Source organism: Orussus abietinus, unplaced genomic scaffold (genome assembly GCF_000612105.2).
Source record: "Orussus abietinus isolate OABI.00-Male unplaced genomic scaffold, Oabi_2.0 scaffold7, whole genome shotgun sequence".
Classification (NCBI taxonomy): domain Eukaryota; kingdom Metazoa; phylum Arthropoda; class Insecta; order Hymenoptera; family Orussidae; genus Orussus; species Orussus abietinus.
The window spans coordinates 770,815-798,600 of record NW_019394453.1 but is presented as its reverse complement, the minus strand read 5'-3'; the positions used below and the strand labels follow the sequence as shown (position 1 = coordinate 798,600).

Sequence of the window (27,786 nt, the reverse complement as noted above, 5' to 3'; positions counted from 1 at the left end):
GTCCTCCAGGATGCAATCAAAATGACTGCAATGCAATCCTCGAATGACTGCAATTAAGTACAAGCGCCGTTGCACTCGTGCACTCGTTGTCAAAAGAGTGCACCGAGCGCGGAACAGATTCTGTGCATTTCACATTTTCCCGACTCCGTCATAAGCATTTGAGATGTAAACTGAACATACACAAAACGAGAAAAAAAAGAATCTAATGGAGAAAATAGATAAATTAGCCCGGAGGTGAATTAAAATTTGATTATTCAACCACTTTCTAGTGCAAACTGTTTCAAATATTTTAAGATGCATCTCGAAGGGCCAGGCATAACAATTTCTGTATTTTCTACGGGTTGCATTATGCAGTATGCATTAGAGAATAATTCCTCGTGCGAGTTTGAAATTCTAATCTTACTTACTCCCTATTATGCCGTCGATTCTGTTTTTCTTCGGAATAATTTTCGAGAGGAAGGATGTCGTTCGCGTTCTTCGACATGCTCTTCACGTGTCACTTATAGAGATTAAATGCATGGGCGATTATTTAAGAAAAATAATTTTTTCAAGGGTTTTAGAGAGTAATGTCGTCGACGCGACCAATGGGGGAGGCTGCAGAGAAGGACGCGGTTATTTTCTGCGCCTCCATTGGATCTAATAGGATAATGAAAGGTGAATCATGGGTGTACGGCGGACGATTATATTTTTATTGTCGACTGCTCAATTTATTCATTATTTTGTTCAGGCCAATATCATCGGGACGCTAAGCGACGCCGTTCGACGTCTCAAACGTTCGGTCGACGGAACGCCTCGATTAGGCGTCCTTCCAGTCGCATCTGACCAATTCATAAAAATTGCTTATAAAACTAGGATTTTATTAAAATTATTCAGAAAATCTAAGTCTAATTTCAGCCGAAGCAACAAAAATGAATGAGACTTTTAAAAGTCATTTCAATTAATGTGATATTAAGGGTGTTGAGAAATTTAATCGACGTCGATAAAATAAAATTCATCTATGCCCTTTTTGGCGGTAATGATGTTTCGAATATTCAAGTGATAACATAAGCTGGCGCGTCATGTTACCAACATTTATATTTATGTTGAAGTCTATTACACTCTATAATTTTATTACACTAAATATTTCGAATATTTTTCGCCGTATTCAATGGAACTTTACAATACTACAACAATGTCACAGGGGTACGTGCCAAGTACAGGAGATTTTCCTGGGTTTGTCTAATTAAGGGAGAGCTACTTCACATCGCCCTGGCTTCAAGACACTTCTTTGCACCCCGAGTTGTCTCTTGGTGGCGTTTCCAGAGACGTGGAAAGAGACGTTGCAAAATTAATTAATGTCACCCTTCCCTCGAGACGGGGATGCAGCGACGAGGGGCGTTTATTTATCGCAAGGGGATCCAGTCAACGCAACATTGGCGATTAATATAAATCAGGTATTACCTGGTTTTATCGGAAATGAGTAATTCGATTCACCGAATGAAGACCATTCATCCGGCTCTCTAATTGGGGGGTTTCTCACTTTTACACAATTTTATATTAAAAAGGAATAATCTCTCCAGCCTACATTCATTTATAGGACTTCAACATTCAGAGGAAAACTTAATGGTGGATTTAATTCCTTAATGAGAATTCTGTTTCCTTTACACGGTTTCGTTTGAAATACCTTTATTCGGTACTTTCATTTTTGATATTTAGAAATCCCGAAGGAGATGGTAAAGTGCATCGTTGCAGCGGAAACAGTGCACTTTTACCTTCGCGCTCGCCGAGTGGATGTCGAGAATAAAGTCTATTTATTCGAGTTGACTTTTATTGGAATGAGGGAATTTTCCGAGTGCTCCGAGTGCAGGGGGAAAAAAAAAACTTTCAAGTGCATCGCGCCGTATGCCGGGCAGCAGCGATGGCCTGTACAATAACCGTTGTAACAAAAGAACTGTTTAATATTGCACTATTGTCCACCTTCACTTTGCCACGCAAATGGCTTCGGGAATAAATTCTATCGCGGAATGTACAGGGCGCTGCCTGAATGCGACCAATCGATATGTACTTCGTCATACAGGTGCATATGCAACACTCGATTTAACAGAACCTACTGTTAGAAGTACCAGTCTTTTTCTGTAAGTCGAAATCCCATTTTTAATGCATTCTAATTTGGGCGCAAAAAGATAAATTTTCCACAAGTTTTTCGACGATTTTTCGTTTTAATTTATGCCGCATGTAACATTTCCTTCATTAATTACGATTAATGTTACATTGTCACGATCATTTTCAGACACATCTAAGGATGATTATTGGGGTTTATAAATAATTTAAAAAATGGTCAGTTCACGGTCATGGTTCACAGGTCAACCGATTTCCTTTCTGAATCGGTAATGAAAGCATGAAAAGAAGTCACGAATCGTTAATAACCGACATGGGGTAAAATAATAGAACCCGGAAGGGGTTGAACGTCCTCTTCCTGGGCGATCGATCTTCCAGGTCGGCCCACAAGAAGATTATGGGAAAATTCTGCGGTGAAATCCTCGTTAAAAAGCTTTCCACTTAAATGGCGGAAGCGTGAGAGGTGTAAAGAAAACTTTTATATCTGCGTCGAAATATAAGAAAAATTTGGTCGCATCTAATGACCATAATTCTAATTTTCTCGCAGATTAACCTTTAAATGAATTAATTGTCGCGCAATACCGCATAAATGAAGCCCATAAAAGATGGAACATGGCCCGATTGAAGAAAACTGAATAAATCAGAATTTCATTGTGAGCTTTCCAAACGAAATTACCAAATGAAAGCGGAGTCATTATTTTACCACGAATTAGGCGTAATAAATTGTGTCTTTACCAGAGAACCAGGAGCACCATCGATCCATGGAAGGGTCAAACACAGGAAGTGCAGGCATTGCACACGTCCCACAAGCCGGCCAAGCTTTGTTCGATGACGCGAGGCCAGGGTGGACGTCGGAGGTTTTAGGGTTGAGGCTTCCCGGGGGGCGGGCCGCAAACCGAGGGCAGAACCAGCGGTTTCGTAATTTCCGGGCGATTCGAGGGACGCATCGAGGAGTCTTCTCCCGCCGGAGGAAGCGCATTAATCGTCGTCTGGGATCGATTTTAGACGATCGATCCGCCGCAGCCAGGCAGGGCGCGTCAACGCATGGACGGCCGACGTAATGGGGAAAATTGGAAGACCGCTCGATAAAATTGCATTCCTTCGGCCTGACGTAATTTGGTTTATCGACTCGACGGGAAGCACCGGGAAGTCAAGGTTTCGCGGGAAATCGGGATAGACGCTCTTTTCCAGAGACTTCAAGGAAGGGATGCGACGTCAAAATCGGGAAAATGGCGGAAGAGATGCAGAGGTGCAGGAGGGGGCTATGAATAAATGTCTCTTCGTCTCTTCTTGCGGATCAAGTAAATTGAAAATTCATATACCGAGGGGATGATAAGTTTAAGCATTTCTTTCGTAAGTGCTTGGGTGACGATCGAGTAACAAGGGCGAATTCGAAGCGCTTAGACTGGTACCCTAATTCCTCGTGTCTGTTAATTTAAGGTGAAGAACTTGTCGACTATTACATACCTCACGTTCGAATAATCAAATTTAGGTCTTCGGCATGTACACAATTTTTGAAGGTCAACGTTAAAGAAACGCATTTTTCATGGCAGATATTCGAGAAGCGGCCAGCCCGTGCAGCATTGGGTTAGGCCATGGATAAGACGCGGAGCTAGGTCAAGGCCAAGGCCAAGGTCACTCACCCTTGATCTCCTGATTGGTAACCTGATCGGGCCGGAAGGTGGCGACCTCCCTGCGGTCTCCGACGAGGAAGTAAACGTTAACGGAGCTCTCGTCCTCGTCGCAGCTGCCGGTCCCGTTCCTCGTCTCCTGGTCCATGGCCTGGTCTCGCGGCGAGACTTCCGGTCTCGGTTCCGGTCTAGCTTCCGGTCTCTGGGTGGTCTCTCGGTCCGGGGGTGTCGGGTGACGGGCTGGCCCGCGTTCGCCGGGCTCATCGTCGCATCGCCGCCCTGGCACCCCTGGCTACCCGCCGGGCACCCCGACCGATTCGGACTTCCTCAGGAAGGGCGCGGGAGACCTCGCGGGAGACCCGGGATGCTGGGGAGCGAGAGATCGGCCCAGGGCTCGAGGGAGGCTCACCTGCGAGGACGCCCCTCACCTTGGCATGGTCCATCCTGAAACCGGAACCATCCTCCTCTTATTACACGGCATCGCTCTTTCTCACGAAATTCTCCTCGCTTCTCCCCTTTCCATCTATCTCCCCGAAATAAATGTTCACGGATCTGATTAAGGTGGAATGAAATAAGTCGAGATATTTTATCGACGTCGGTAAAAAGATTCTTCTAAATACTTACGTTGCCGAAGTTCGCGTTTATATCGACAGCTGTATCTAAGTATATTAGGTATTGTACTAAATGATATACTGCATATGTCGTTTCCGTACAATTATTATAAAGAAATCAAAGTTTAAACATAGAAGCGCATAAGACACTTTTTTTGCCATTATCCCGTCGCGAGCGAGGTTATCGATTACTAGAGTGTTCTAAATTGTTGTACAATTGTCCCGACCCTTTCGTTTCTCATATCAGTGACTTCAATAATTGTATATCGATCGAAATGTGAGAGCTCGACGACATTTTGGGTCTGTGCTAGGCTCAGTGAATAATTTCTTTTTCCAAAATCCAAATTTTAAACTGTCAGGATAATTCTTAAATGTTCACGAGTCACGTGTCAAAGTTTCGGACAGTTCGGTCCAATGACTTAAAAAAAAGTGTTTTACTGATTGTTAAATCGATTGATTTGAAGGGGGGAGTTCATTTCATCTTAACTCGATATAATTATTCGATTATTGTCATAATTGAGTCTTTAACCATCGGTAAAAAATTTCATAAGTAATCTCCCGAGGTGTAAATTGCAAGTTGGGGTCGTAGCACGCTCTGAAATATGTTTCCCACCGAAAGGAGAATTTTTATCGCAACTCTCTGCAGAGTTCACCGCCAAAGGGAAACTCTGGAAAGCCGAGGCGCCCGATGTTCGGCCCACGTTTGCGTGGAATTCGGGGGCGATGTTGAAAGGATTCGAAGGGAGGAAAAATCACAGTTCCCGGAAAATATGGAAGTCCTAGAAATTCCGAACGGGGCGGGCGAATGAAATATTCATTTCCGGAATAAAATCGGTCGCGTCAAAATCGGGGGAAGATAGGAATCCGAGAGAGGCAAGTTGCCTCACCAGGAGGAGGGAATCTCTTCCAATCGCTTGTTAATTTTTCCCTCTTTTCGTAAAAACAAATATTGATAAACGGTATAAAAATTATTTAATAATTTGGAATTTCAGTCGATTTTCCACCGTCGAGCGAAGGCGCTTCCCAGATGGAAATTCATGATCATCATATGATTAAGAAGATTCGATTTGTAAACAATTTGCAGACCATATACTGCATGAAATGTCTGCAATACATGTACGCATATTACACAACAAATTTGAAGAAAAACTTGCGGTAAATTTCTCACGCCATGGTTCAAATATGAGCTATAGACGCTGCAATTGTTAATCAACAATGCGTGAGATAAACTTAGCTGTAGGTATGCGTACAAACATTGAGACATTGCGTGTACTTAACTTTGTTTAATATTTTAGTATTTCTGGTTCGTTATTGTGTACCGCAGATATGAATTGCAAATGAGGACTCATAAGCATCACTCTCACGACGCATTTCATGATCCTTTATTAGACAAATTTGATGGAACATTCGCATCACTTTGTTTATTTGGACTATTTTCGAGGATTTCGGGGCGTTCGGCTGTAGACGATTGTATTGACCTTCTAATTATCCAGGAAGTTTCAATTCTCGGGAAGAGGAAGTTTCCACGATTAAACTGGGTCCACTCGTTCGAGCGTGATATCTCGATATCCGTAGCAGGGACGATTCAATGGGGCGAAGAGAACTTTGTTGGGAAGCTGCGAAGTCCCTCGGGAGAGGACGACGGTGGAAAATCTGCCACGGCAGGTGTAAACACCGGATATTCCAGAACTAATTAGTCTAACGAGAGATATCTCTGCTGCCACTGCGAGCATCTCCGTTTCCCTCTGTACATACTCCCTGGAAGTCAATCCCACGTTTACAGAAGGGTTCATCCAAGCCAGAGCTTGTTGGAGCGTTTCCCGCAGGACTCCATGATTGAGGGGACTCTGCCCGGTGAGAATCAAAACTAGAAATCCTGTGGGAAAAGTAACTCTCCAAATGACATCCTAAATCACTTATAAAGTGATTTTGAAAAAATTCCTGCGAGGTCTAAATTATTCCTCGTAGAAATTTCGAAAACCCGAATTGATCAGAAAAACCCTATAGGCAGAAAAAATAAAATTCGTTCATTTACAAAATCGTTTGATTGACTGCATTTGCTTCATTTTGGGAAACGCTTTGGTTGAGTGAACCGAATTTTAGTTCATTTGTTTGAATCAACTTAAGGGTTTTGGTTAAATCGCTTTGTTAATTGTATGAAAATTTGTATAAAAGGAACATTTGTCTCGAAAAATATGCAGGGAGGTTAGAATGATTTGGAGTGTACCAAATCACTTTAATATTCTATGTGGTCTACCGTAGTATTTGATTTGATCAACCAAATCTTATTAACCAAAGATTTTACTCATGTCAACCAAATCTTAGGTTGTCTATATAATGACCATACTCTGTGGTCGAACCAAGAAAAATTGTCTCTATACAACCGAGTATTTTGCCGAGTGTAGAGAACATCGCGAAAAGTTCCACAAATCTGAAATATCGGACTCGAAGCAAAATGAAATTGATATTTCATGGAACAATAAAGCACGAGTTTTTTAAAACCTGTTCATAGTTTAAAGCATCGAATTTATCACGAACGAGAATTTCCGCTCACGTTCCATTGCGAGAATTCGGGTTTCTCGTTATGCATATTTACGAAATCGATTTCTCGCTGCGTCGAAGGATTTACCGCCGGCAGGAGAGGGTCCTGGAAAAATTCCCCTCGGTGATTAATGAATCCTCCTCCTGCAGGGACAAGGAGATTCCCCGACGAGAAATCACTTCCGGAAACGTACCGCGGGGTTAGTCGGATTTATCAGGATTCCATTTCGTGTATTTTTCTTCTTTGCCCTTCCTTCCCAGGGAGCGATATAGACTTCATTTTTTCCGGATGACTGACGGAAGATGAGGGGAGAGGTCGTCGAGGGTGTCGCAAAGTGTTTTATCGGGACGAAACATCACCCCGATGACGAATGCTCCTTGGAACTCGTTATTCTTGGTACCGACGTCCGATTTACAGAATTTGCCAAGACCTCGGTTAGCGAGCTGTCTCTTAACAGTCACTTCATCCTCGGGATGATCCCTTTCGGGTTTTCAGGGACATCTCCAGGGTATTCTGGGGAGTCCTCGAGACTTTTCGTCTTAACTTCCCCTAAGGAATTTTTACGACGCCATTGCGGGGAAATCTCCGAAGAACCCTTTTGAAAGGATTAGGGGTACGAGAAAAGGGTGGGTTAGGAAGTTTTAATGTAAAAGGGGCCGCTGAAAAAAAAATTCACCTCGAGGATGGAGCGAAAGGGTTGCAGGACGTCTCCATGGAGATGGTTCGTACGTCAACTTGAGCTTAAGCGAAATGCTCCATTTGGCAAGAAGGTAATTCCATGTAATTGTAAGAAAAATGTATTCAATGTAAAACATATTAAATGTTCATTAAATTTTATTCTAACCTACGGCACTCCAATCAAGGGATACTTTCCTGTTTACCAGTACTGCTTCTTTAAACAATGTCCGTTTAAATGAATATTTCTCGTGAATAATATCGCGTTTCAGTACACTTTTCTAAATTTTCATTTCCTTTATAAAGAGAAGACAACACCCATTTGTACGTTTCCGGAATGCCGAGTACTCCGATGCGTATCTTGACGAATCATATTCCGAGCGCGAATGGATACGGATGAAAAAAGTATTCCCGTATTTTTGTTTCACCCTCAGGCGATGAGATCGCGGCAACAAAAGGTCGGCGGAAAATATTCAAAGGACAATACGCCGGAGAAGTCCCGACCGATCAAAGCCGCTGATCAATCGATATCGGCTATACCGGCCACTCAAATCGGCCGGTAGGATTTATTTCCAACCCGCGCAGATTAATCGCCGAGCCAGGTTTGAATCTAAAAAATCCTTTGGATGTATTCCCCGGCCAACGTGTATCGAATCAACGAGAGTTCTCGCTCAAGTTTGGCCAATTCCAAGCTTTTGACCGCTGAACAAAAGCACCGAGCTGCGACGAGGTGGAGGGTCGATTTCGATAGTAACAAATTATTCGCCGAAGTGTTTCATCGGGGCCGGGTCTGAAGTGGATCTTCATCTTTGGATCTTCATCCTCTCAAAAAGCTAAGACAAATTTATGAATCATGGATCAGAAATTGTATTAAGATACGGCATACTAAATTTATAGCGAACTCGTGGATGTATTCGATATACATTCTTTTAATTTTAACAAGGAAGCTAAACAATTTTGCGATAAAATCCGACACTTGTTCGTACCTTTACAAACATTATTACTTTCCCATTTTAAATCATTGCATTTTGCGCATCTAATACTATTTTAAATCATCGTATTTCACGCATCGCATGCTATTTCAAATCATCGTCTAAAATGTCTAATTTTAGCGTCAAATTTAGAATCGATTTTCACGGGATATATCGATTTACGTGTCGGCACGGTGTACGTGCCAAATTACGCGTTCATCCTTCGTTCCGGACCGGGAGGATAGATAGATGTAACGAAAGGGTTGATGCGAAATCGGAGCTCATGCGAGCATTACCGGGTCAGAAGGCGCGGGGCGTTGAATGCCTCTATGATTTCGGGACGAGCTGGAAGAGCGGCAGAATCAGATGTTGATTGGTCGGACCAATCAATGGCATTGATCGGAGAGGGCCACCAGGGATACCCCCTCGTTAAGCCCCCCGCGAATTAATGAAGCCCCGAGCCCGCAGACATTTCCGCGGCCGCGATCTCCGATTGGCCGACTGGTTCCGCACCTTTTCACTTCTATGGCTCGATTTCCTTCGAATCGACGTCATCGGATTTCCCGATCGACTGCCGAAGGGAAGAAACCTCGTGGTGCCCCTCAATACGCGATAATTTCAATAAAGCGCCCTTATGAAAAAAGAAATAGAAATTCCACCGAGGCCCCCTTCGAAGAGTTTAATAAAATCGATCGCTAACTTCTACAGAAACGGACATAATTAATTCGGCGTACACCCAATTCCGTTTTTACGCGAACTTTTTTTACACGATTTTGATTTAACACGAATTAGAAAACAAAATTCACTTTTCTTTTTACACGACTTATTTCGATTTAACACGATCGACCCAAATTCTAAGAAGAAAGTTTTGCTTTACTTTTATTTTTATAATCGCGAGATTGGAGACAAGGAATCAATTGGTAATTTACTTTGTATGATACATGTGCAATCTTTATGAAATAAAATGTTTAAGATCCTAACATGAAAAAACTCATGGTTTATTGCGTTATTTTTACTGATTTCTTAGGACTGGAACCAATCTTCTATTTTTCCATAGATGCGATATGTTTCTTTACACGAATTTTTTTTCACATATTCTTCGAGAACGTATCTAACGTATAAAAATAGAATTGGGTGTATTTAAGAAAATTCCCCTGAGTGTATTTAATTACTTTTGATTATACCCTGGGAAAAAAAAGGGTCATTAAACCAAGGAATACATTCGACTCAAATAAAGTGAAATAAATTGGAGCCAACGTAACGTCGAAATAATGAGAATTTGAGTTTATTTCAGTGAAATTCATTGAATTAACCAAATATTTCTTTGGTACTGTTCAAGGAAATACTTCTTTGGTCAAATGGCATTCTTTTCTCGGGGTATTCTTTGCCGATAACGTATTTTAAAATGATCGGACGGGCACGGGGAGGGAGGAGGGAGGTCAGGACAGGTTTTCATTGCGACGTCTTCGTGACAAATTACCCCGACGTTTATGTGAATTTTTCCGCCGACACCACGGAAATTATTGACGCGGTCAGAGTACATACATCATACCGGGCAGCTACTCTTCCCAAGGGAGGCGACGCGAAATTGATTATTTCTCGTTTCAGCCGCACACGAAGTGCTACAATGTAGACTGGCCATCTCGATTAATCGATTCACCGAGCCGTCTCTTAACCTTGTAATTTTCGAGTAACGAGAACGAAGACACGTGTACTCCGTGGCGTTGATATCTTCCGCTCGTCTTCGTCCTGTTAAGGACTGCCCCAATTATCCTCCCTCTCGGTATTAACGATGTAAATAGCTCCGAATTACCGATCAATTTGCCCTGGCGTTTAACTGCCGTGCACCCTGCAATTACCCTGACGCAGTCAAAACTTGACTTTTGGCATCCCCCGAGAAAAATCACGCGACCGATTTTTATATATATATATATTTTTTTTACCTGTCTCGTGTATGAAATTGCCAAGAAGACCATGTACTTGCAAAAATTCATGACGAATTAAATCTAGACATGAAAAGATGTCAGAATTATTAAAACATATACATCTGTTACAATGATTAAAATTGGACTGCAACGCTTTTCTAAGCACGTGGACAAGTTTCAAATTTTCTGACATTTTATCGGAAATTCCTTAAACAAGCAGCGACAATGAAAAAGTGTTCGTAACATATTATACACCGTATCTGAATAGAATGCTCAACATAGGATTCATGAATTAATTGCGGGTATTTAATGGTTTAAATTAAAAGGAAAGAACTGAGTGAAATTTGTTTAAACAATACGTTTTGGGGCAGAATACGCTGGGTGATCCGATAATTGTAGGGAAATAATGCGGGGGTGGTTGGAAAAACAATACCGCGGCAGAGCCAATGAATTTCATACACGCCATGTTGTCCTCGTTCTCCATATCTAATTAACATCGCAGGAGGCAGGAAATTGACCGGCAGTCGGTTGGGGCGAATTCCTGTTTATTTTATTCCTCCCACGTATTTACTCGGCTGTCGTCCCTTATCCCTTCAAATCCTTCATCCCTAATCCGTCCAGGACGACGCTTCACCCTTCCATTTCACGCAGTCCTCGGTACCATACTTCACCCGGTTCTCCGGTCAATACTTCACTGCCAGGATGAGCTTTGCTTTCCCCTCGTGGAAAATTACAACGGATTGTCGGAGAGGGAATGATAGATAGAAAGTAAGCGAGAGAGTCGGATCATTCGATTAAAATTAATTGAAATCTCTGCTTAATCGATCACGGAAAATCCGGGAAGTAAACCTTCCAACTGAGGCTTACTACGTTTTCAGAGGACCTTAACGACCAACCTTTAATCGGATTTTTATAATTCAAAAATTGACGATCAATACATCAAGTGACCTCACTATGACAAATGACTATTTTTTTTTTTTAACATTTCGGCGCAACTAAAAGCGCTCCGTCGATGGAGTCCTTTTTTCAAGAGCGTCCCTTTATCTCCTAAGCGTCCTTCTAAATCTAAAATCCCTTTATCTCGTAATCGACCTCGTAATTTTCTTACAGCTTAACGACCCGTTTGATAGTAAGACGTCGGGAAAAGGGAGATGCGTAAGTAGGAAACGCGAGAAGAGCGTGTATCGATAATCAGAGGTAATCATCGGAGGGTGGTGGGCGGGGTCGGGGGAGTTCCTCCGGTTATCACTCCTCGTTTCGAGTGGACAGTGTGACATCCACCGGAATGACTCAGGGAAAAAGGAAATGTACTAACGAGCCTCGGTCAACATTAATTGTCACATCCTCTCGATGGTGCGGACGACTTCCGCCGAGCGTCGCGACGAGCGAAGGAAGTTACCAAGACGACCCTCGACGCCCACGCTGGACCACTGCCAGGACTAACTACCGTCCTCTTCAGGAACACCCAGCCAGGCCGGAAATGTGGGAAAAGACGACTATGTATGTCTTTCCATTTCCCCATTTCCGGAGATGATTAATTTTTCTCCATTTTTTTTACATTCTTTTTACATTTTTTATCCATTTTTCGCTCAGCTTGACGGCAGGATCTCGAACGAGTGGACATGTATTTGGGAAGGATCAGTGGCGGATATGACAACGTGTCACGTGGGTGTTCTGATAATCCTTTCGAAGGATCGTTTTTCATCTCCAATTCTGAATCTAGTTGAAACGGTTTGATAGGATATTTTAATTAGGAAAATTATTGCAAGGTGTAAAGGATTGGACAGAGAGAACAGAGTTGGGATTGGTATTGATAGGTTTGTAATTTGGAAGGTGTGAGGTCTGGTGTAGGTATTTAATATTTGGTTATTAGCTACGTTTTAAGTTTAAATTTTGACGAAATTCTGTATCGAGTAGGTGTTCAGAGGTTTAATTAAAAGTTATGTAAGGATTAGTGAAGAGAATAAGATCAGGGTTAAGCTGATTTAAATCGAGTGATTTTTATTTTGTTTAAATTATGATTTTCTGAACAGACTGGGTACTGCACAGCGTGATTGCCCTGTTCGCTCTGTCATATCGGAAAGTTAAAAATTAAACACAGCTTTACTGTCGTTACGTTTAGACGGAAATATTAATTTAGATGCTTTTTGATTGCGCAGTCTATATTCCTAATAATTGAATGTTTAAGCTCGTATAAAAGAGAAATGTTATCAACATTTCTTCAGATGATGCCACAGCGCACAAAATGGGAATTATTAGATCGCGACTAATACATTCTCGAATTGCGGAAACAAATGATGACAATTTTTTAGTAATATCAATTTAACCTAATATCCAAAATGAGGCGTTTATTTTCATAATTAAAATATTTAAAAAAATCAGGGGTTTTCGATTTGTTAAAAAAAAGCGGGATATTTATCAACTCTGATTGAGATTATTAGATGAGCAGTTTTCATAGGGTTGTAATTTAGAGGGTGTAACATCTGATGGTTAATGTATATAATATTTGGTAATTATTAGTTGAAAAAACATGTGGGTGAACTTTTCAAGTGTAAATTTCGCTAAGAGGTGTTTAGGGCTGGGATTGATTAGGATTGATTATTCAAGGATTAGGCGGTGAAGAGTATTGAGATTGATGATAGTTGGTTTTGACAGGTTTCTCATTTAGAGGGTATGAGGTCTAACAGGATACATATGTAGTCTTCAGTAATTAACCAATGTACAACAATTGTAGACGTACTTTTTGAATTTACATTTCGGCAAAATTTAATATCAAGCCTGTGTTTAGGGTATCGATTAATGAACAATTTCATAGATCACACGAAAAACGTAGTTATCAGAAATTAGAGTAATTCCTTGGAGAATCGACGCCGGTCAACATCGGAAAACAACGACCGCGCAGAAAATGGCGACCGATCGATTATTGGGGGAACATCGCGATATATACTGGTGCGTACGTGATCGCTTTAACACTAGACCGAAGGAAACGCATTGCGAATGCGTAATTGCGAATTCGAGCCTATGCGGGTTTACCGGAATGGCATTTGCAACGATTCTTGGAATAGTTTTCTAATTCTTGGAAAGACGATCCTAGTTCAAGTGTGCCGAAAACTGGCACGAGCTCGACAAGGTTGACGACAACCTAATTTACAATCTAAGAAGCTACCAAAACAAGAATAAAATATGTCGCAATAATTTCCCTTGCGGATACAATTTAAGGGACCATTGCATCTCCCTTTTTCCTTAATTTAAATCATCTAATGAATTAAATACTTCACTGTAGAGACGTAGAATAAAATTGCAGCTACAAAGTGCGAGATCACCACACACTGTTTGCACAGAAGTCCCGGTAACATTATTCCCCACAATTATTGTTTAATTTCCGCCAGGGCCAGCAAACGTTCTGGCGCAACGCGTAATTACAAGACACCCGAGACGACGCAATCACCGGACGCATCGTTTTACACTTTCAGTGTAAATCGACACCGTTTGCAAAATCGTACACCAGAACGGAGGGAAGCCGAAGCGATAGCGTGCCCTGCAATCAAAGATAGCGTACAAAGTGCACCTAAAATCCCAATTCATGCACCGAGAATCCCGTCAATACTTAAATTTCCACCCACCATGAACAAGAACATCCACGCATTTATTGTACATATTTCACCGCGCTAAAAATTAATTATCTTCATTATCGGATTAATTCACAACCCGTGTATTATCAGCTCGTGTTATATTGCCGCACACACTTCATAAAACAGCTTTTTTTAGAGTAAACCTCCAAACCAGCAAATCGACCGCTTCTCGCTCATCGATCTCGATAACTCGGTTACTCCGAAATTGCGCAATTTTCCCCGACAGCATATCGAGGTAAAAAAAATTCGGGAAAGGTCAAAATGTCCAAGCCAATCGATCTCGCCAGTCAGTACTCATTGTTTTGGATCGCTCGCAAATTGATCGGGGCGTCGGAGTTGGAAATTCGCGCAGGTTCGCGATGTTGCGGGGTAATTAATCACGAGCCGAAGGGAGATAGGGAGGGATCGAGGGGTTGTCGATCGAGCCAAGGAAAATATCGCAAACAACGCATTATATGCGCGACATGGCGACTTTACGACGGGGAAATTATGCGTATTTATTCGCGAGCCTACCGCCGGCCGGTGCAACATTGATTTATTAACCCGTGCCCAGGTTAACCCGATGGTTCGACCATCGCCAACCATCCCACCATAAACACTGGTCAACTCGGAAATTGCACAACCCGTTCATTTTGCGAAAATGTGGCCCGCAATAGTTTGCGCAATCCCGGTATTAACAATCAAAGTGTACTCATGGGTTATACCTGAATGCGGTGTCCTTTGATATCGTAGGCTTTTATTCAAAATAAAATATGGGAAACAAAAAGTTAGCATCCTTAGACGCGTTGTCTTTTCCTCCAAGGAAGAATAAGAAAAGCCAGGCATACATAAAAAGTAATCATAGATGCGTTGCTTCCTCCTTTAAGAAAGAATAAGGAAAGCTGGACGCCGGATAATACAGTAATACATATTTTTATAATATTTTATTGGGAAGAAGCTTAAGAATGATGATGATAAAGGGGATATTATGTGAAGAATTTTTCTCGATACGTCGACTGTCATGATAATATGGCTTACTTATCCTTCGAATTTTCTTTTCCTGAAAGATCAGTCATAAATACAAGAAATAATGGCGAATTTGACAACTGAGTCAGCACTTGCTGCAACGCTCGGAGGGAAGATTTCGCTGTCTATTTTCTTGCGTTTGCGGATTCGCGCGGCGAGGCGCGAGTTTCCTCGCGCGAGCTTTTCCCGCGACATCGGGAAAGCTCCTTACCTCCGGGTCTGCGATTTTCCTCTTTTTCCCAACGCGGCTCGCCTTTGGCCCGCTCCCGTGGGAAGGAAATCCCGGCGACGCAATTTCCGCTTAATTATCCCGAACTCGGTACGAGGCTTCCCTTTTCTCCTCGCGATATATCGAACGGACTGCGGAAACTCGTCCTCTCGAACCACCCGTTTCCGCCCACCGCCACCCACCGCCACCAACTTCTACCCTCCGAGGTCGTGCATTTTCCTCCCTTTGACGGACGTGTGAGACGAATGTCGGCTCGAGATCAAACGGTGGGTTTGCTGCTGGAATGAATCATCTCTACCGGAAAAGAGGGAACCTTCTTCTCCGCAAGAATTTCTGTGCTATTTTCTAAAAATCAAATCATGCAATTTCTGATAACAGATCGTCAACGTCTAGTAACCCCCAGAGAAATTAAAACTCCGACTTAAGAATTTTTCAATTCCTTGCAAAATATTTCGCGATAGTGTGTTATGATTGCAGACTATCATTACTTCGAAAGAGGTAATTGAAAAGAGAAAATATAGAAAATGGTATTTATATACAGAAAATCAAGCAATATCTAGCAATACGTATACTGTAATACAAAGTAACATGAGAAGCGGTTCGATTCGGAACAGTCGAGCATCCTGTCATCAAAAAAGGATATGCAATGACAGAAAAGCAATGTATGAAACGATGCCTCGATGCTTCTATACGGACAGGCTCGACTTTAGTACACCCACCGTGATGTGCTTTCTTTACCGTGCCATCTGATGTTTTATTCAGGTGCGTTTAGTATCTCGACGCGCTCCGAAACACCGACGAGTATCGTTATCGATCTTCGATTCTGAAGAAGAGACTCGAGATCGACTACAAAGTTGCTGCGAAGACGGGAGCTGCCGGGGTGGCTGCAGGTAAACGCAGCTGCAGCTGCGACCGACATGTCGGCTGATAGGAGCCCCCGATTGCGCGAATCCGCGGCTTTGAGCAAACCGTCTGTCCCCCTTTACCCTTCGACGTAAGCTCGATCGCCTATCCGAAGTTCACCCTCCGTGAAATTCTTTTCAAAGAGCGAAACCCCCTTTGAATTTTCCCAAGAAGAGGCAAATATCAGGTTTGGCGATAAACCGTGGATAGTTCCTAATAAAATCCCTCGAAATTTCCGTAATTTTATGAACTACCTCAATTTTCTCATCACGGTAGAAAGAACCAACAATTAAAAATTTTTTTTCTATTCTTTCCAAAGGGACAGGTCGGTGTTCTGGATCGTTGTTACTTGAAATATGACTTTCAACGGGAATGTTAATTTATTTTCAAACTAGTCAAGGCTTTTCCCTGCGTGTCGGAAAAATACCACGCTGCAGTGGTCGGCATACGATCTCCACCTGTTTGCAGGATGGATCGAATTGCAGTTAATCTTACCGATCGACATGCGACTACAAGTTCATTGACAAGACCACAACGCATGTAACTGTAACGCGGTACCATCCTTCACGATAATAAGAGGAAATCGAGGATTTATAGCCGACACAGCACCATACAACGGACCATAAATCGCGTATCGTTACAGAGTCACGATTTCGCGACACCGAGTCGTAACCACTCTCGTAATTAGTAGTCCATCGGTTAAACGAAATTTCCTCCCACAAGGCGAATTCCAAAAATTCGCGCGATTCCGCTCATCCCGCTTTTTCCGAAAGTTTTAAAACCCCCCTCGAAAATTAGCATTCCTTAAATTCGGAAAAAGTCATGTAATTCCATTACCGCTCGTAGATCAAAATTTCAGAGATCTCGTTCGATACGACCTTTGCGATCCAGTGCTTTCGGTTCATCATTGAAAGTGAATATTTGGAATTAATTCCACTCACCCAGCACAAATTGCGATCTATTATGCTACACATTAATGGAAAGGATGGAAGACAAGAGATATTATCTATTTCGCAACAATTTCCACAATTTCTGTGCAAATGAAATACCCATTATGTTCCCATTAAATGTGTTTCCTGCAGAGATTACTGGCTGAATACCCAATCTTCTCGCCTCCAAAATTTGAATCTCCCCTCATCCTAATATTTTATATCAGGATTTCTAATCCGAATTTTCAATCCCATGACAAGAAAATCTTCATTAATCTTGAATTTGATACTACAAATAAACACAAAGTAGAGGTGAGAAATTAATTTCTATCTCGTAACAATTTCCATAATTTCAGTGCGAATGAGATGCCTATTTCCTTTTCATTAAGCGTGTCCCCTAGCAGAGATTCAGACCTTAATGTCCAATTTTCTTTCTCTTCTAAATGCTATCTCCTCGTCTCCCGATGTTTTAAAAGAGAATTTCTAACCTAACATCACAATCGTATGGTCAAAAATGTGTGTATTAATTAATAATGAATTAAGCAGTGCCATTCGCGTAAACTGTCACGTTCCCTCTCATTGCAAGTCGGGCGACCCGATTCGAGTGTGAGGACTCAGAACTCGTATCGGGTATAGATCCGGGGAATTTAATATTCCCTCAGGACACGCCAGAGGCGAGGACACGTCCCGTAAGTTAATATGCAGAATCATCCCGAGCCATCACCTCTGGAACACGTCGGCCGAGCTGCAGAATGGAGCCAGGTACAAGACGAGCGTTTTCATCGGGCTGATACCGATAATCGGATGCGAGATTCAAATGTAAAGGAGCCAGAGTCCTGCAGTCACGACAGGACTACCTCGGGACGACGTCGCCCGAGTTATATTGCGGAATTAATTTGGCCTCATTCAATTTATTTAGCGGTCTGAACACGTCTGCCAATCCTCCTGCGCCTCGTAACGAGGATTTTCGCGGATTCGCGAGTGAAGGATTTCAAGCTGGGCTGGATTTATTTGAAAAATCTGAATAAATATCACATATGGTGGTCTTGTAGCCCTCCACAAATTGACTAAAAGAGCTAAATAACGCACCCGTGATTTTTAACCTCATTGAAAAGAAATAGCCCAGTTGGCGAAATGATGAATACGTGAAATGGTTACGCCAAGAAATACGCGGTAGAAGTTGCCGATTTTATAATTCGCGAGTCTTTCGTTGATTATAGAGTTTGAGGGATAGTTATTGCTTCCGAGGGATCCTTTGGAGGGATCAGCAGATGGAGGCGGGGAAAATTGATTTAGCACAAAGGAATAATATTTGTCGGATTATTCCGTACACCTTGTAGAGGTCTCGGCGGTGCCTTTGAGAAAGGCATTTCCCTTTGAGGGAGAGATTCGCGAAGCTAAGGAGAGAAATCAAATGATGTCGCGGAGACAATCGAGTTCGCTCGTCTACTCGATCTCGTCTCGAGAGGAATTTCTCTCGCATTGTCATTTGGTATTTTTTTTTTTCTTCTATTTTTCTTGTTTTGTGTTTTGTTTATTCCCGTTTGTACTCCCTTCCTCTATTTCTGTGTGACCGGAGTCTTTTCTGGTGTCGAAGTCGAATCGGGAAGTGATAACGTCAGTCAGTATATATCCCACGTGTCCCTGAAGAGTCGATAACTCCGTAAAGAGGAAACGTGCGAAAGAAACCGAAGGGTGGATTTCAAAAAAGGGGGTTTCGATTGAGATTACCCCAAAACCTCCACCAAAACCCTGCCAAAATCTCCAACTCCTTCCTTAACCTCGTCGATAATTACCAGCCGCAATTGAAATTAATAAGAAAAACTAAAAAAGGAGAGAAACACATTTCATACATCTCCGCAGGCTCTTTATAACAAGTTTACCACAAAGGAGGAAATTTAAGGGGGCGTTTCAACTTTGGAACCGAAACTTTTATTTGCACTCTGGTTATTTCCCAATTAAAGCGATCCTTCCGCCAATTAATGGCAATAAAAGTTCCATCAGGAGTGGACGGCTTCACGAATAAATTCCCCCGATCCATATCTCCTCCCTTCTTTCTATTTTTTCCCTTTTCCAGGGAAACGAGCCATCGCGGGGGCGAATTTGCAAATTTCATTTTCAATTCCCTCCTACATCGTCCTATCGCGAAGCGATGTAGAATCGTGAATGGCAGCTGTCGAGGAGTCGTTCATTCTTCCCTTAACGCGAAGCCTCCCCTGCACCTGTACAGGTACATCCCCTGTACCTGTAACATTATCCCTTTGTACCGTGGAGCAGCACTCGCATCGAATTTCGGACATGAATGCAGTTCACCTTGCTAATTAGAGGAGACTCTCGTTAGCCGGGAGATCCTATTTAGGACATTTCCAAATTATCGATCTGATCCACGACCACAAATTAATTCCTCCCTTATTTAACAACTGGAGATTATAAAAATAATATGCTTGGGAATATCGAGAATACGCGACGGGAGATGCATCATCGATTTGCAATTGCAATTGCGCGGGTTTTCAATTTTTCGAGTGCCGACCTGATCCACTTCTTCAAGGCTCGCTTCGACTTAACACGATCGGAACGCCGATGCCTTATTGGGTCTAGGATGGCCTTAATAAGGGCTGCTGCAAAGCCCCTGCTGGCTTTTGTCCCCGAATGACTTGCGATCGCGATTATTACGAAATCCTCTCGAGGTGCATCCACGTGAGCACTACAGAATGCAGTCATGCACTGCCTAAGACATCAAGTACCGACATACCCGCGGAAGACAATTTCCTGACACCATTTCCGTTTCGATGATTCATTTTTTAATTACTTTTAATTTGCTCACACTATTATCACTTCGATAATTCGTTTTTCAATTACAAAGTGTCGGTTTCACGAATTTTACAGATTTACATGACATTCGTTCAACTTATCCCAAGAAGTCATGGGCTGTACTGTTGAAAAAAGACTATAATAAGTTGATAAAACATGTATCGGAAACTTTCTTTAGATACGGTATACTAAATTTATGAGCCACTGGGATAATAAACATGCTTTTCGATTTTACAAGCCATTTTCAAACAATTTCCGATAGAATGACATAAAATTCGAAACCTGTATTCATATATTTGCTGATATTGCATGCTAACTTAAATCATCGTATGAAATTTGTCATTTTAATATCACTTTGTATACTTACATTGCATGATATTTATACACATTTTTTAAGCAGTGACATAGTTTTCGAATTGGGCGATCTAATGTAACGATTACAAATGGTGTCGATTTTAATGTTAAGGGTAGTTTCTTTTTTCATGATTTTGTATTATGACGTGTTTCTGCTCATGGGTTAAAATTAAATATCTATGAGAATTTCGTTTAGGAATAAACGAGGATACCGATATTCAGGAGTAAAACACCCTAGATTCGAGATATCGCTAAAGTGGAGGTCGCTCTATCGAGTTTCCGACGAAGATTCAAGATGGAGGACCCGAACGATTGAATATGTTTTCCTTTGGGGTGCAAGATAATCACCCACGTGGAAACAGAGAAGGGTGGATAACGATTCCGGGGAATTTCTTGCGAGGATTTTTCTAGAATCCAATAATTCCCCATCACCGGTGAGGCCGGAAATGTGGACGGCTTCAAGGATCGAAAATGAACGCGAATCGGGAATTTATTATATTACTTAAAATATGAAACACTGACCTCGAGAGATAATTATTAAATTCTACAATTAATTCCAGAGTTGTTCAGAAGATACGATTAGAATTTATAAAAAGGTTTCGTTAATTCGATATTTTCGGCGTCAGGGTCGATTCGAAAATCACTACGAAGCAGAACGATATTCCTAGGCAAAAATAAAAATCGATAGAAAATATAAAATCCGATACCAAACCCAGTTCCTGTCTCAAAACGAGATTCCACGTTCGCGTTGAACATTTTCATTTTTCTCGGAAATCCGAGCTCCGCCATAGAGATGGTACCGCCATTTTAAATCTGCTTTTGCAACCAACCTCGGGAGCAAAAATAGCTTTTGATGAAGAAAAAGGGTTGAGGGTCCAATCCTTCCACCTTGCTTACTAATGCACGTGAAACGGAATTCTATATTGCACGCGAAAATGTCTCTTCCAGCTAAAAAATTCAGTTTGCCTCGCAGCAGCCACTGTTGTCATTTATTAAAGCGAATTAATTTTTTCAACCTCCTGTGCTCGGTGATGAAATTATTAACGGCAGGACGACGAGTATTACACCCACCGATAAAAATGCTATTTTGTTAAAAAAATTAAAAATCAGGCGAAAAGCGAGCTGTGAAGAATTCAAATTCAGGATCCATTTAAAAGGCTTCCGGAAGTAAGATTGGATGCTATCGACGTAGCGGATTCATTTTGAGGAGTAACTAGGAAAATAACAGAAATAACGATCTGGCGAGGGTAGAGGGTTGGAGTTCAATATTTCCACCTCGAAGCCGCGGGCTCATCGACGCGGAAATCCGTCGAGGGGCCGGATAACAATTCGCTCGATTTCGAGGGCCTCTTCATCTTTCTTTCCGAAGCCATCCTACGCCGTCGCTTCTCTGCCAAAAAATTGATTCGCAATTTAACGACGTTGCCTGTTTCGAAGACTTGATAGGACTGCCCTTCCCTCAGTGGATGGTGGAGAGGATGCTATAGATCGGCATCGGAGAGGTGAAATGAATGGGAAAAGAAATAGACCATTGGAGATGGTTAGAATAAAATCCCCTGAGAAAGGTTAAAATTGGGATTCTGAACCAATCCGTCATAGAATAACCGAATCCGTCATAAATTTAATGACGAACGAATAAGAGGACGAAAAAAAACCCGAACGAAGCGCTGCCTACACTGATAAGCGGTGAAAAAGAAAAGCGTTACAAAAAACTAAGATGTAATTTCGAACAATGCCCATTAGACTAAATTAACTTGTGGTAAGAAAACTGCCGACGGATCATCAGCTGATGTGTTCTCCGAAGTTCCGACCCATCAAAAATAAATGACTCCACGGTAAATAAAAAAAGAAGAAATTACCCACAGTCACCCTCAAGATATTTGGATCACTTTCCAAGATTTTTTGCACATATATATCGTTCAAGATTCTGAGATATTTAAATATGGCAATGTTGTGCACTGATTAATAGGTAACACGACATGAGATTTCCTTCTGATTTTTGAGAATTGTTTTATGGTAGTTTAATGAAACGCTGAATTGAATTTCATTTGCAGAAGGGTTTAATAGAGTCAAGCTAAAGTGGGACCTTGATGGACGGAGAATTGCACATGAAATTCCGCTGGGTAGGGGTGGTAGGAGTAGGTGGCGGAGGACCCCGACATTAATATTAATTTTAATATTAACACGAGAGAGAGAGAGAGTGACGAATCGCGCGACAAGGAGGAACGACTCGCGAGTTACGGAGCGGAATGAGAATTACGTGGGCGGCGTCTGTTGGGGGTCTGCGAATCGCAAATTCGGAAATGGACACTTCCGCTCGCAATGGCACGTCGCTCTCTTTTATCTTCAGGCAAGTTTTACCTCTTAAATTACCGAGTCATCATTTTTCTATTAAAAATGCTTACAACTAAATCGCGAGCTCTTCTATCAAAACGGCTAATTAAAAAGCGGCATTGAAAGACTCAGTAATAAATAAAGTGCATCGAATGTGCACATATTGATCGCGCGAAAATGAGCGCTGAAAAGAAGCAGGGCAAAAAAATACAATAAAAATATAAAGTATACAGAAAGTGGGCAACATCGATTTCTTGAAAATAATCAGTCTCTCCCCCCGAGCAATCGACTGCGACAATTAATCACTTTCCTCTTGACGAGCCATTTGCCCCCAGAGAGTGGACCATCTCTCGAATCACCCAACATTTGCTCCGACAAATCTGAAAGTGCACGCTCGGTTTACTGCCTCGACGTCGAGGAAATAGCCAGTGCTGCACTTTACATTAACAACCCTCGTTCTCGCAGCTGTAACCCTCGAGTCGTCATTGAAATCGGGATATTACATTTAACGTGGGACACTCATCTTGCCGGGACCCTTCGGAGCCCAGAAGCTCGTCTTGCCCGACATTGAACATTGTCCAGGAGGACAATAGCATCATAGGGCGCAATAATGCCGATGCGTATGCTGCACTTTATGTATTTCTCCTCCCAGCGAATGACGCCATTAAAAGGCAGGATCGTTTACGTGCACTTTCTGACATTACCCACCAAATGGCGAGCCAACTGAGATTTTAGGTGAAATAATCGACATGAAATTATTGTAAATTTATTATTACAAGGGGAATAATTAAGTGGATTTTTCTGGATTTTAGAGCAATTTCACTTGTGGGGGGGGGGGATTTTTTTAGGGAGGTTTTGAGGGGTTCTCGAAAGAGTGGACGGAAGAAAACAGCTTCTCGTTAACGAGACGCATCAGGGCAGATTGAAGAGATTTCCTGCTGTTTAAACTCTTGGGCCCTGGGTCAGAGTTTAATTTATCAAATTAAGCGATGCACAATTGCGTTTATGGGACTGAGTGCCGAGACCTTTCGCTGTGACGTGCGATAGGAAATCTGTGGAAAATTGTATTTGTTTGACAGCTAATAAAATGTTATTTTATGGTATCTTTCATATTAAAAAGTTTTAATAATAATGCATTTAGACCTTCTTTATAGATGACTAAAAAAGTATCGCGGAAAATTTTTAAAACAGGGGTTCATCCCTCGCACCCTCTCTCTAGTGCACCCGCGAAACTACGTTACGTTAATTGACTCGTAAAAAAAAAAAAGAAATATAAAATAATAAATTCGAAGAGCGTCCTCGAGTTTGAACGGCCAATTTCGCCCTCGCAAGGGACACCTCATGTACGACCGGAGGGAGTTTTAAGCTTGATATTTCTCTCTTGCAGAAAGTTTCCGCAGGAAATTGCCGACCCCTGTGGTACAGTAGAGTTCTCGGTATGAAAACGGCGTGTCGAGGAATTTTTCGAAAAATTTCCCTTCCAACGTATTTAGGTCTCCAAGCTTCCCTTGCGCGAAATGCGCAGTTTCTCCGTAAAACCGAGTGCGGATAAATTTTCTCGGAATTTTGGAAAATTCCGTCGCGAGATCTTGATATTCCGCCTGCAAATCCGCAACTGAGAGTGAAGTCATAAAAGCTTTGATAAGAATGAAAAAGAGAAGGAAATGTTTCTGCCGGCAGGAAAAAGATTTCATTCATAAAACAAAACCGTACCGATTGACTTGATATTCGATTCATTCCAAAAAACATATTAATTCCAAACTCAATTACGTCAATCAACTAAACAAGTCGAAACATTCCGTTAAACGTAGAAAATATTTTACTCGATGTACCAAATATTTGCTCAAATGTACCAAGTTACTTTAATACTTAGCATGATCGACCATAACATTTGAACGAACCAAAAGTTATTACTCATAGAATTTTGTCCCGTCGGTAAGATATTTCATTGTCTATATAATAACTATATCCTATAGTTGAACCGACAACAATTGCTACCGAGTCTACCAAATATTTTTCTCCGCGTGGGTGCGAATGTTGGGTGACGTTTCCGTTGGGTCGGCCGTGCCGATTGGCTGGGGGCGGCTCTAGGGGAAAGTCCGCGCGCTTTGGCGCAACTCTACGTCTTTGACTCGAGATCGCCACTGTATATTGTAAATATGGATGCACATGAACATGTATGAATGTATGTACTTATGTGCGCCGCCTTGGCTTTGCGAGGTTAGGTCGCCGCCGAGCCAACGCGTAAAGGTCGCGTCTCTATTTCGAGGATATCATTGGTTTGTTCGCTATCTTCGGTCGTGTCTAACGAGTGCGAGTGTCGCGAGTGTCGTGACAATGGCGGGGTCGTGTTGTCACCATGGTGACGTGGTGCACGCACACTTACGCCCACTTGTGACAAGTACATACTCGGTGCGTTCAGAAGGGGACGATGTATCTGCCGAAAATCTTGTGTTTCGTGTTCCTGGACACACTTCTCGTGATTCCCTTTCGTCCTAAAAACGCGAGAACAGGGTACGGAAATTAGAAACAGGGCAAGTTAGTCGGCCAAAATAAAACGCGTCGAATTTAAGCACGCAATGGTTAAGAGTCGGCCACGTGGCCCTCCGTACACACATGCCTTGTATACACTGTACCGGGTGACCAATAATAAAGATTGCAAAAACATCCTCCACTGAATTAAATGCCACGTCTGAAGCACGTAAAAAACGAATGGGGAATTTATATCTTGACTTTTAATAAAGACGTAAATCTGTACGAATATGTCGGTCCCATTTTTCAATTTTTATGCAATTTTTAACGCTTTTCTAAAGGGTGGTGGTTTAAGGTAATATGAAAGGGCCATTCGATATACATATCAAATTTCATAACACCTTAATGTATGTGTATTGTGTAAAAAAATGTCTATGTTCTGGTTAATTTAGTTTCAATTTTTATATCTTTAGGGCTTCTTGCTGGATTCTGCAGAAAACTCGAAACCGGTCGCTCTCTTAGCGGAAAATAGTCGGTCAAGATCGAATTTTCCACGAGGATCAGTTTCGACCTCGAGCCCAAATGGACGGCTTAAGTGCATACTCTCCAATTTTGGAAAAAGCTCGAGCGACGAGCCTTAAGAATAACCTAACCCTCCCATAAAGCGAACCTTAGTCCCAAGAAAATCAATCCAGCACCGCAATCGGGTCTGGGAATTTATTGGAAAACGTTCTCAGTCTCGGGGGTTGGCACGTGTTAAAGAGAAAGGGTTATTCCCTTCGAGGTGTACGTTATGCAAGAGTTTAGAACAATTGTTGCAACGCATGCGGCAATATAATAATGACATTTCACAAAATGACGTACACCATCTAAATATAAGTTTCATCGAAAAGAAAATATCCACGATGTTCATGATTTAATTAAAATTCATATTTTTGAGAAAAGGTTAAAAAATTCTTTTCACATTCTCACATTTTCGCATTTTCGCCTTTTCACATTTTCACACTTTCGCATTTTCACATTTTCACATTTTCATATTTTCACACTTTCGCATTTTCACATTTTCACATTTTCACACTTTCGCACTTTCGCATTTTCACATTTTCACATTTTCACACTTTCGCATTTTCACGTTTTCACGTTTCAAAAGAACGATTGGTTTCATTATACAGAAAATGAAGTCGAAGAAATACTGCTTATTAAATTCTTTCATTTCAGTTAAAATAATACATATTTTTGTACACTGAATTGCACGGACGTGAGGACTCGAAGACTAAGTACTTCCAGGTTTCTTCACCTGTTACGCGTTACCAGGGAAACGTCTAGTGACGTAGGCGAAAACTTCGGGAAATTAATTTGCACGAATCGCGAAGTCTAGCGCGACACTGAGCAGGACTTGAGGAGACTTGCCGGAACTTGATGGAGACTCGTCGGCGCTCCGTCTGTCTCATGCAATTCGACTTTATCCGTCTCCGTATTCCAGGAGGAGGTCCTAATCGGACACGTGCCTCTCAGTCATGTTAATTAAAGGACAATCGGCGGAACTTCTCGACAACGGTGACGGGGTTCAAGTTCCTCACGGTGAAAGAAACGTCTCCAACGGCGGGACTTTCAAATCCTTTAACGAAATTTTCGCAGCCGTTAAATACGAGCTTCTATCGACTGGATTTATCGACAAAATAAGAAATGCCGTTAATGACAAGATTTTTCTGTCCGTTTAACGACAAGATTTTAGGCATTACTAACGACGCGGTTTTCTCTGCCTCCGACGTCAAAATTATTATTTTCAACGACGCGGTTTTCTTCTGTGTTTAACGGAAGAATTTTCTCTGGAATTAACGGCAAGATTTCAAGGAAGATCAACGACGAGATTGTCACCGCCTTCAACCTCAGAATCATCACCGTCATTAACGAGGACTTTTTGCGAAAGTCTGTCATCGGCGATAAAATCTTTGGAAATATTAACATCGAGTTTTTCATTGCTTTCCCATTGCAAAATTGTCCTTGCCCATCGCGCCGAGGTTTATATGAGCGTTTAACGGCCGAATTTTCGCTACCTTCAACGGTGAGGTTTTCCGTTTTTAACGACCAAATTTTCGTAACCATTATCGACGAGAGACTTTCACTGCGATCAACGGCAAAAGTATCCCTGCCTTTAACGACGACGTATCTCTACGCATTCAACCGCAAAATGTCAACTGCCTTTAACGACGAGATTTGCGTTGGGTGTAACGACAAAACGGCACCTATTAACGACGCGATTATTGACTCTCCTCGACGCGGTGATTTATCGGCACCTTGAAGTGCAGAATTTTCTCATCGCCGTTAACGACGAAGACCCTGAAGTCCCGACGAACTCTTACCACCGTAACGCCGTTAACCGTAGCCGGACTCAGAGTTCCGCTTGGCGGAATGGACAAGTTTATTTCCATTGACTTTGAGCCCCGAGGAAAAGGGACAAAAGAAGTAACGACGACTGGCGAGCCAGTTTTTCAAAGGGCAGCCATTAAAGCAGGAGACTCCATCGTGATGCAGATTTCCCGCCCGGGGAAAATCCTGTTTCGCTTTTTCGTCAACTTTCGAATGAACTTCGGAGCTTCGTCCTCTTTACCGTGGGTCAGGAAATCACGACACCGGGTCGAGTGCGCCTAATGATGGGGTTTTT

General features: G+C 42.1%; 1 protein-coding gene across 4 annotated transcripts in view; it reads right to left on the bottom strand.

Moving 5' to 3' along the window:
• LOC105704027 overlaps positions 1-27,786 on the bottom strand; it is a 132,536-nt gene that overhangs the window by 33,892 nt on the left and 70,858 nt on the right. For 3 of the 4 annotated variants that reach the window (XM_012432868.2, XM_012432867.2, XM_012432869.2), the window contains exon 3: positions 3,741-4,172. The exons of the other annotated variant lie outside the window; for it this stretch is intronic. In XM_012432868.2, coding sequence (XP_012288291.1) covers positions 3,741-3,876 — 136 coding nt within the window. In that variant the 5' untranslated portion in view covers positions 3,877-4,172. The remainder of the gene's footprint in view (positions 1-3,740; positions 4,173-27,786) is intronic. 4 annotated transcript variants of the gene reach the window in all.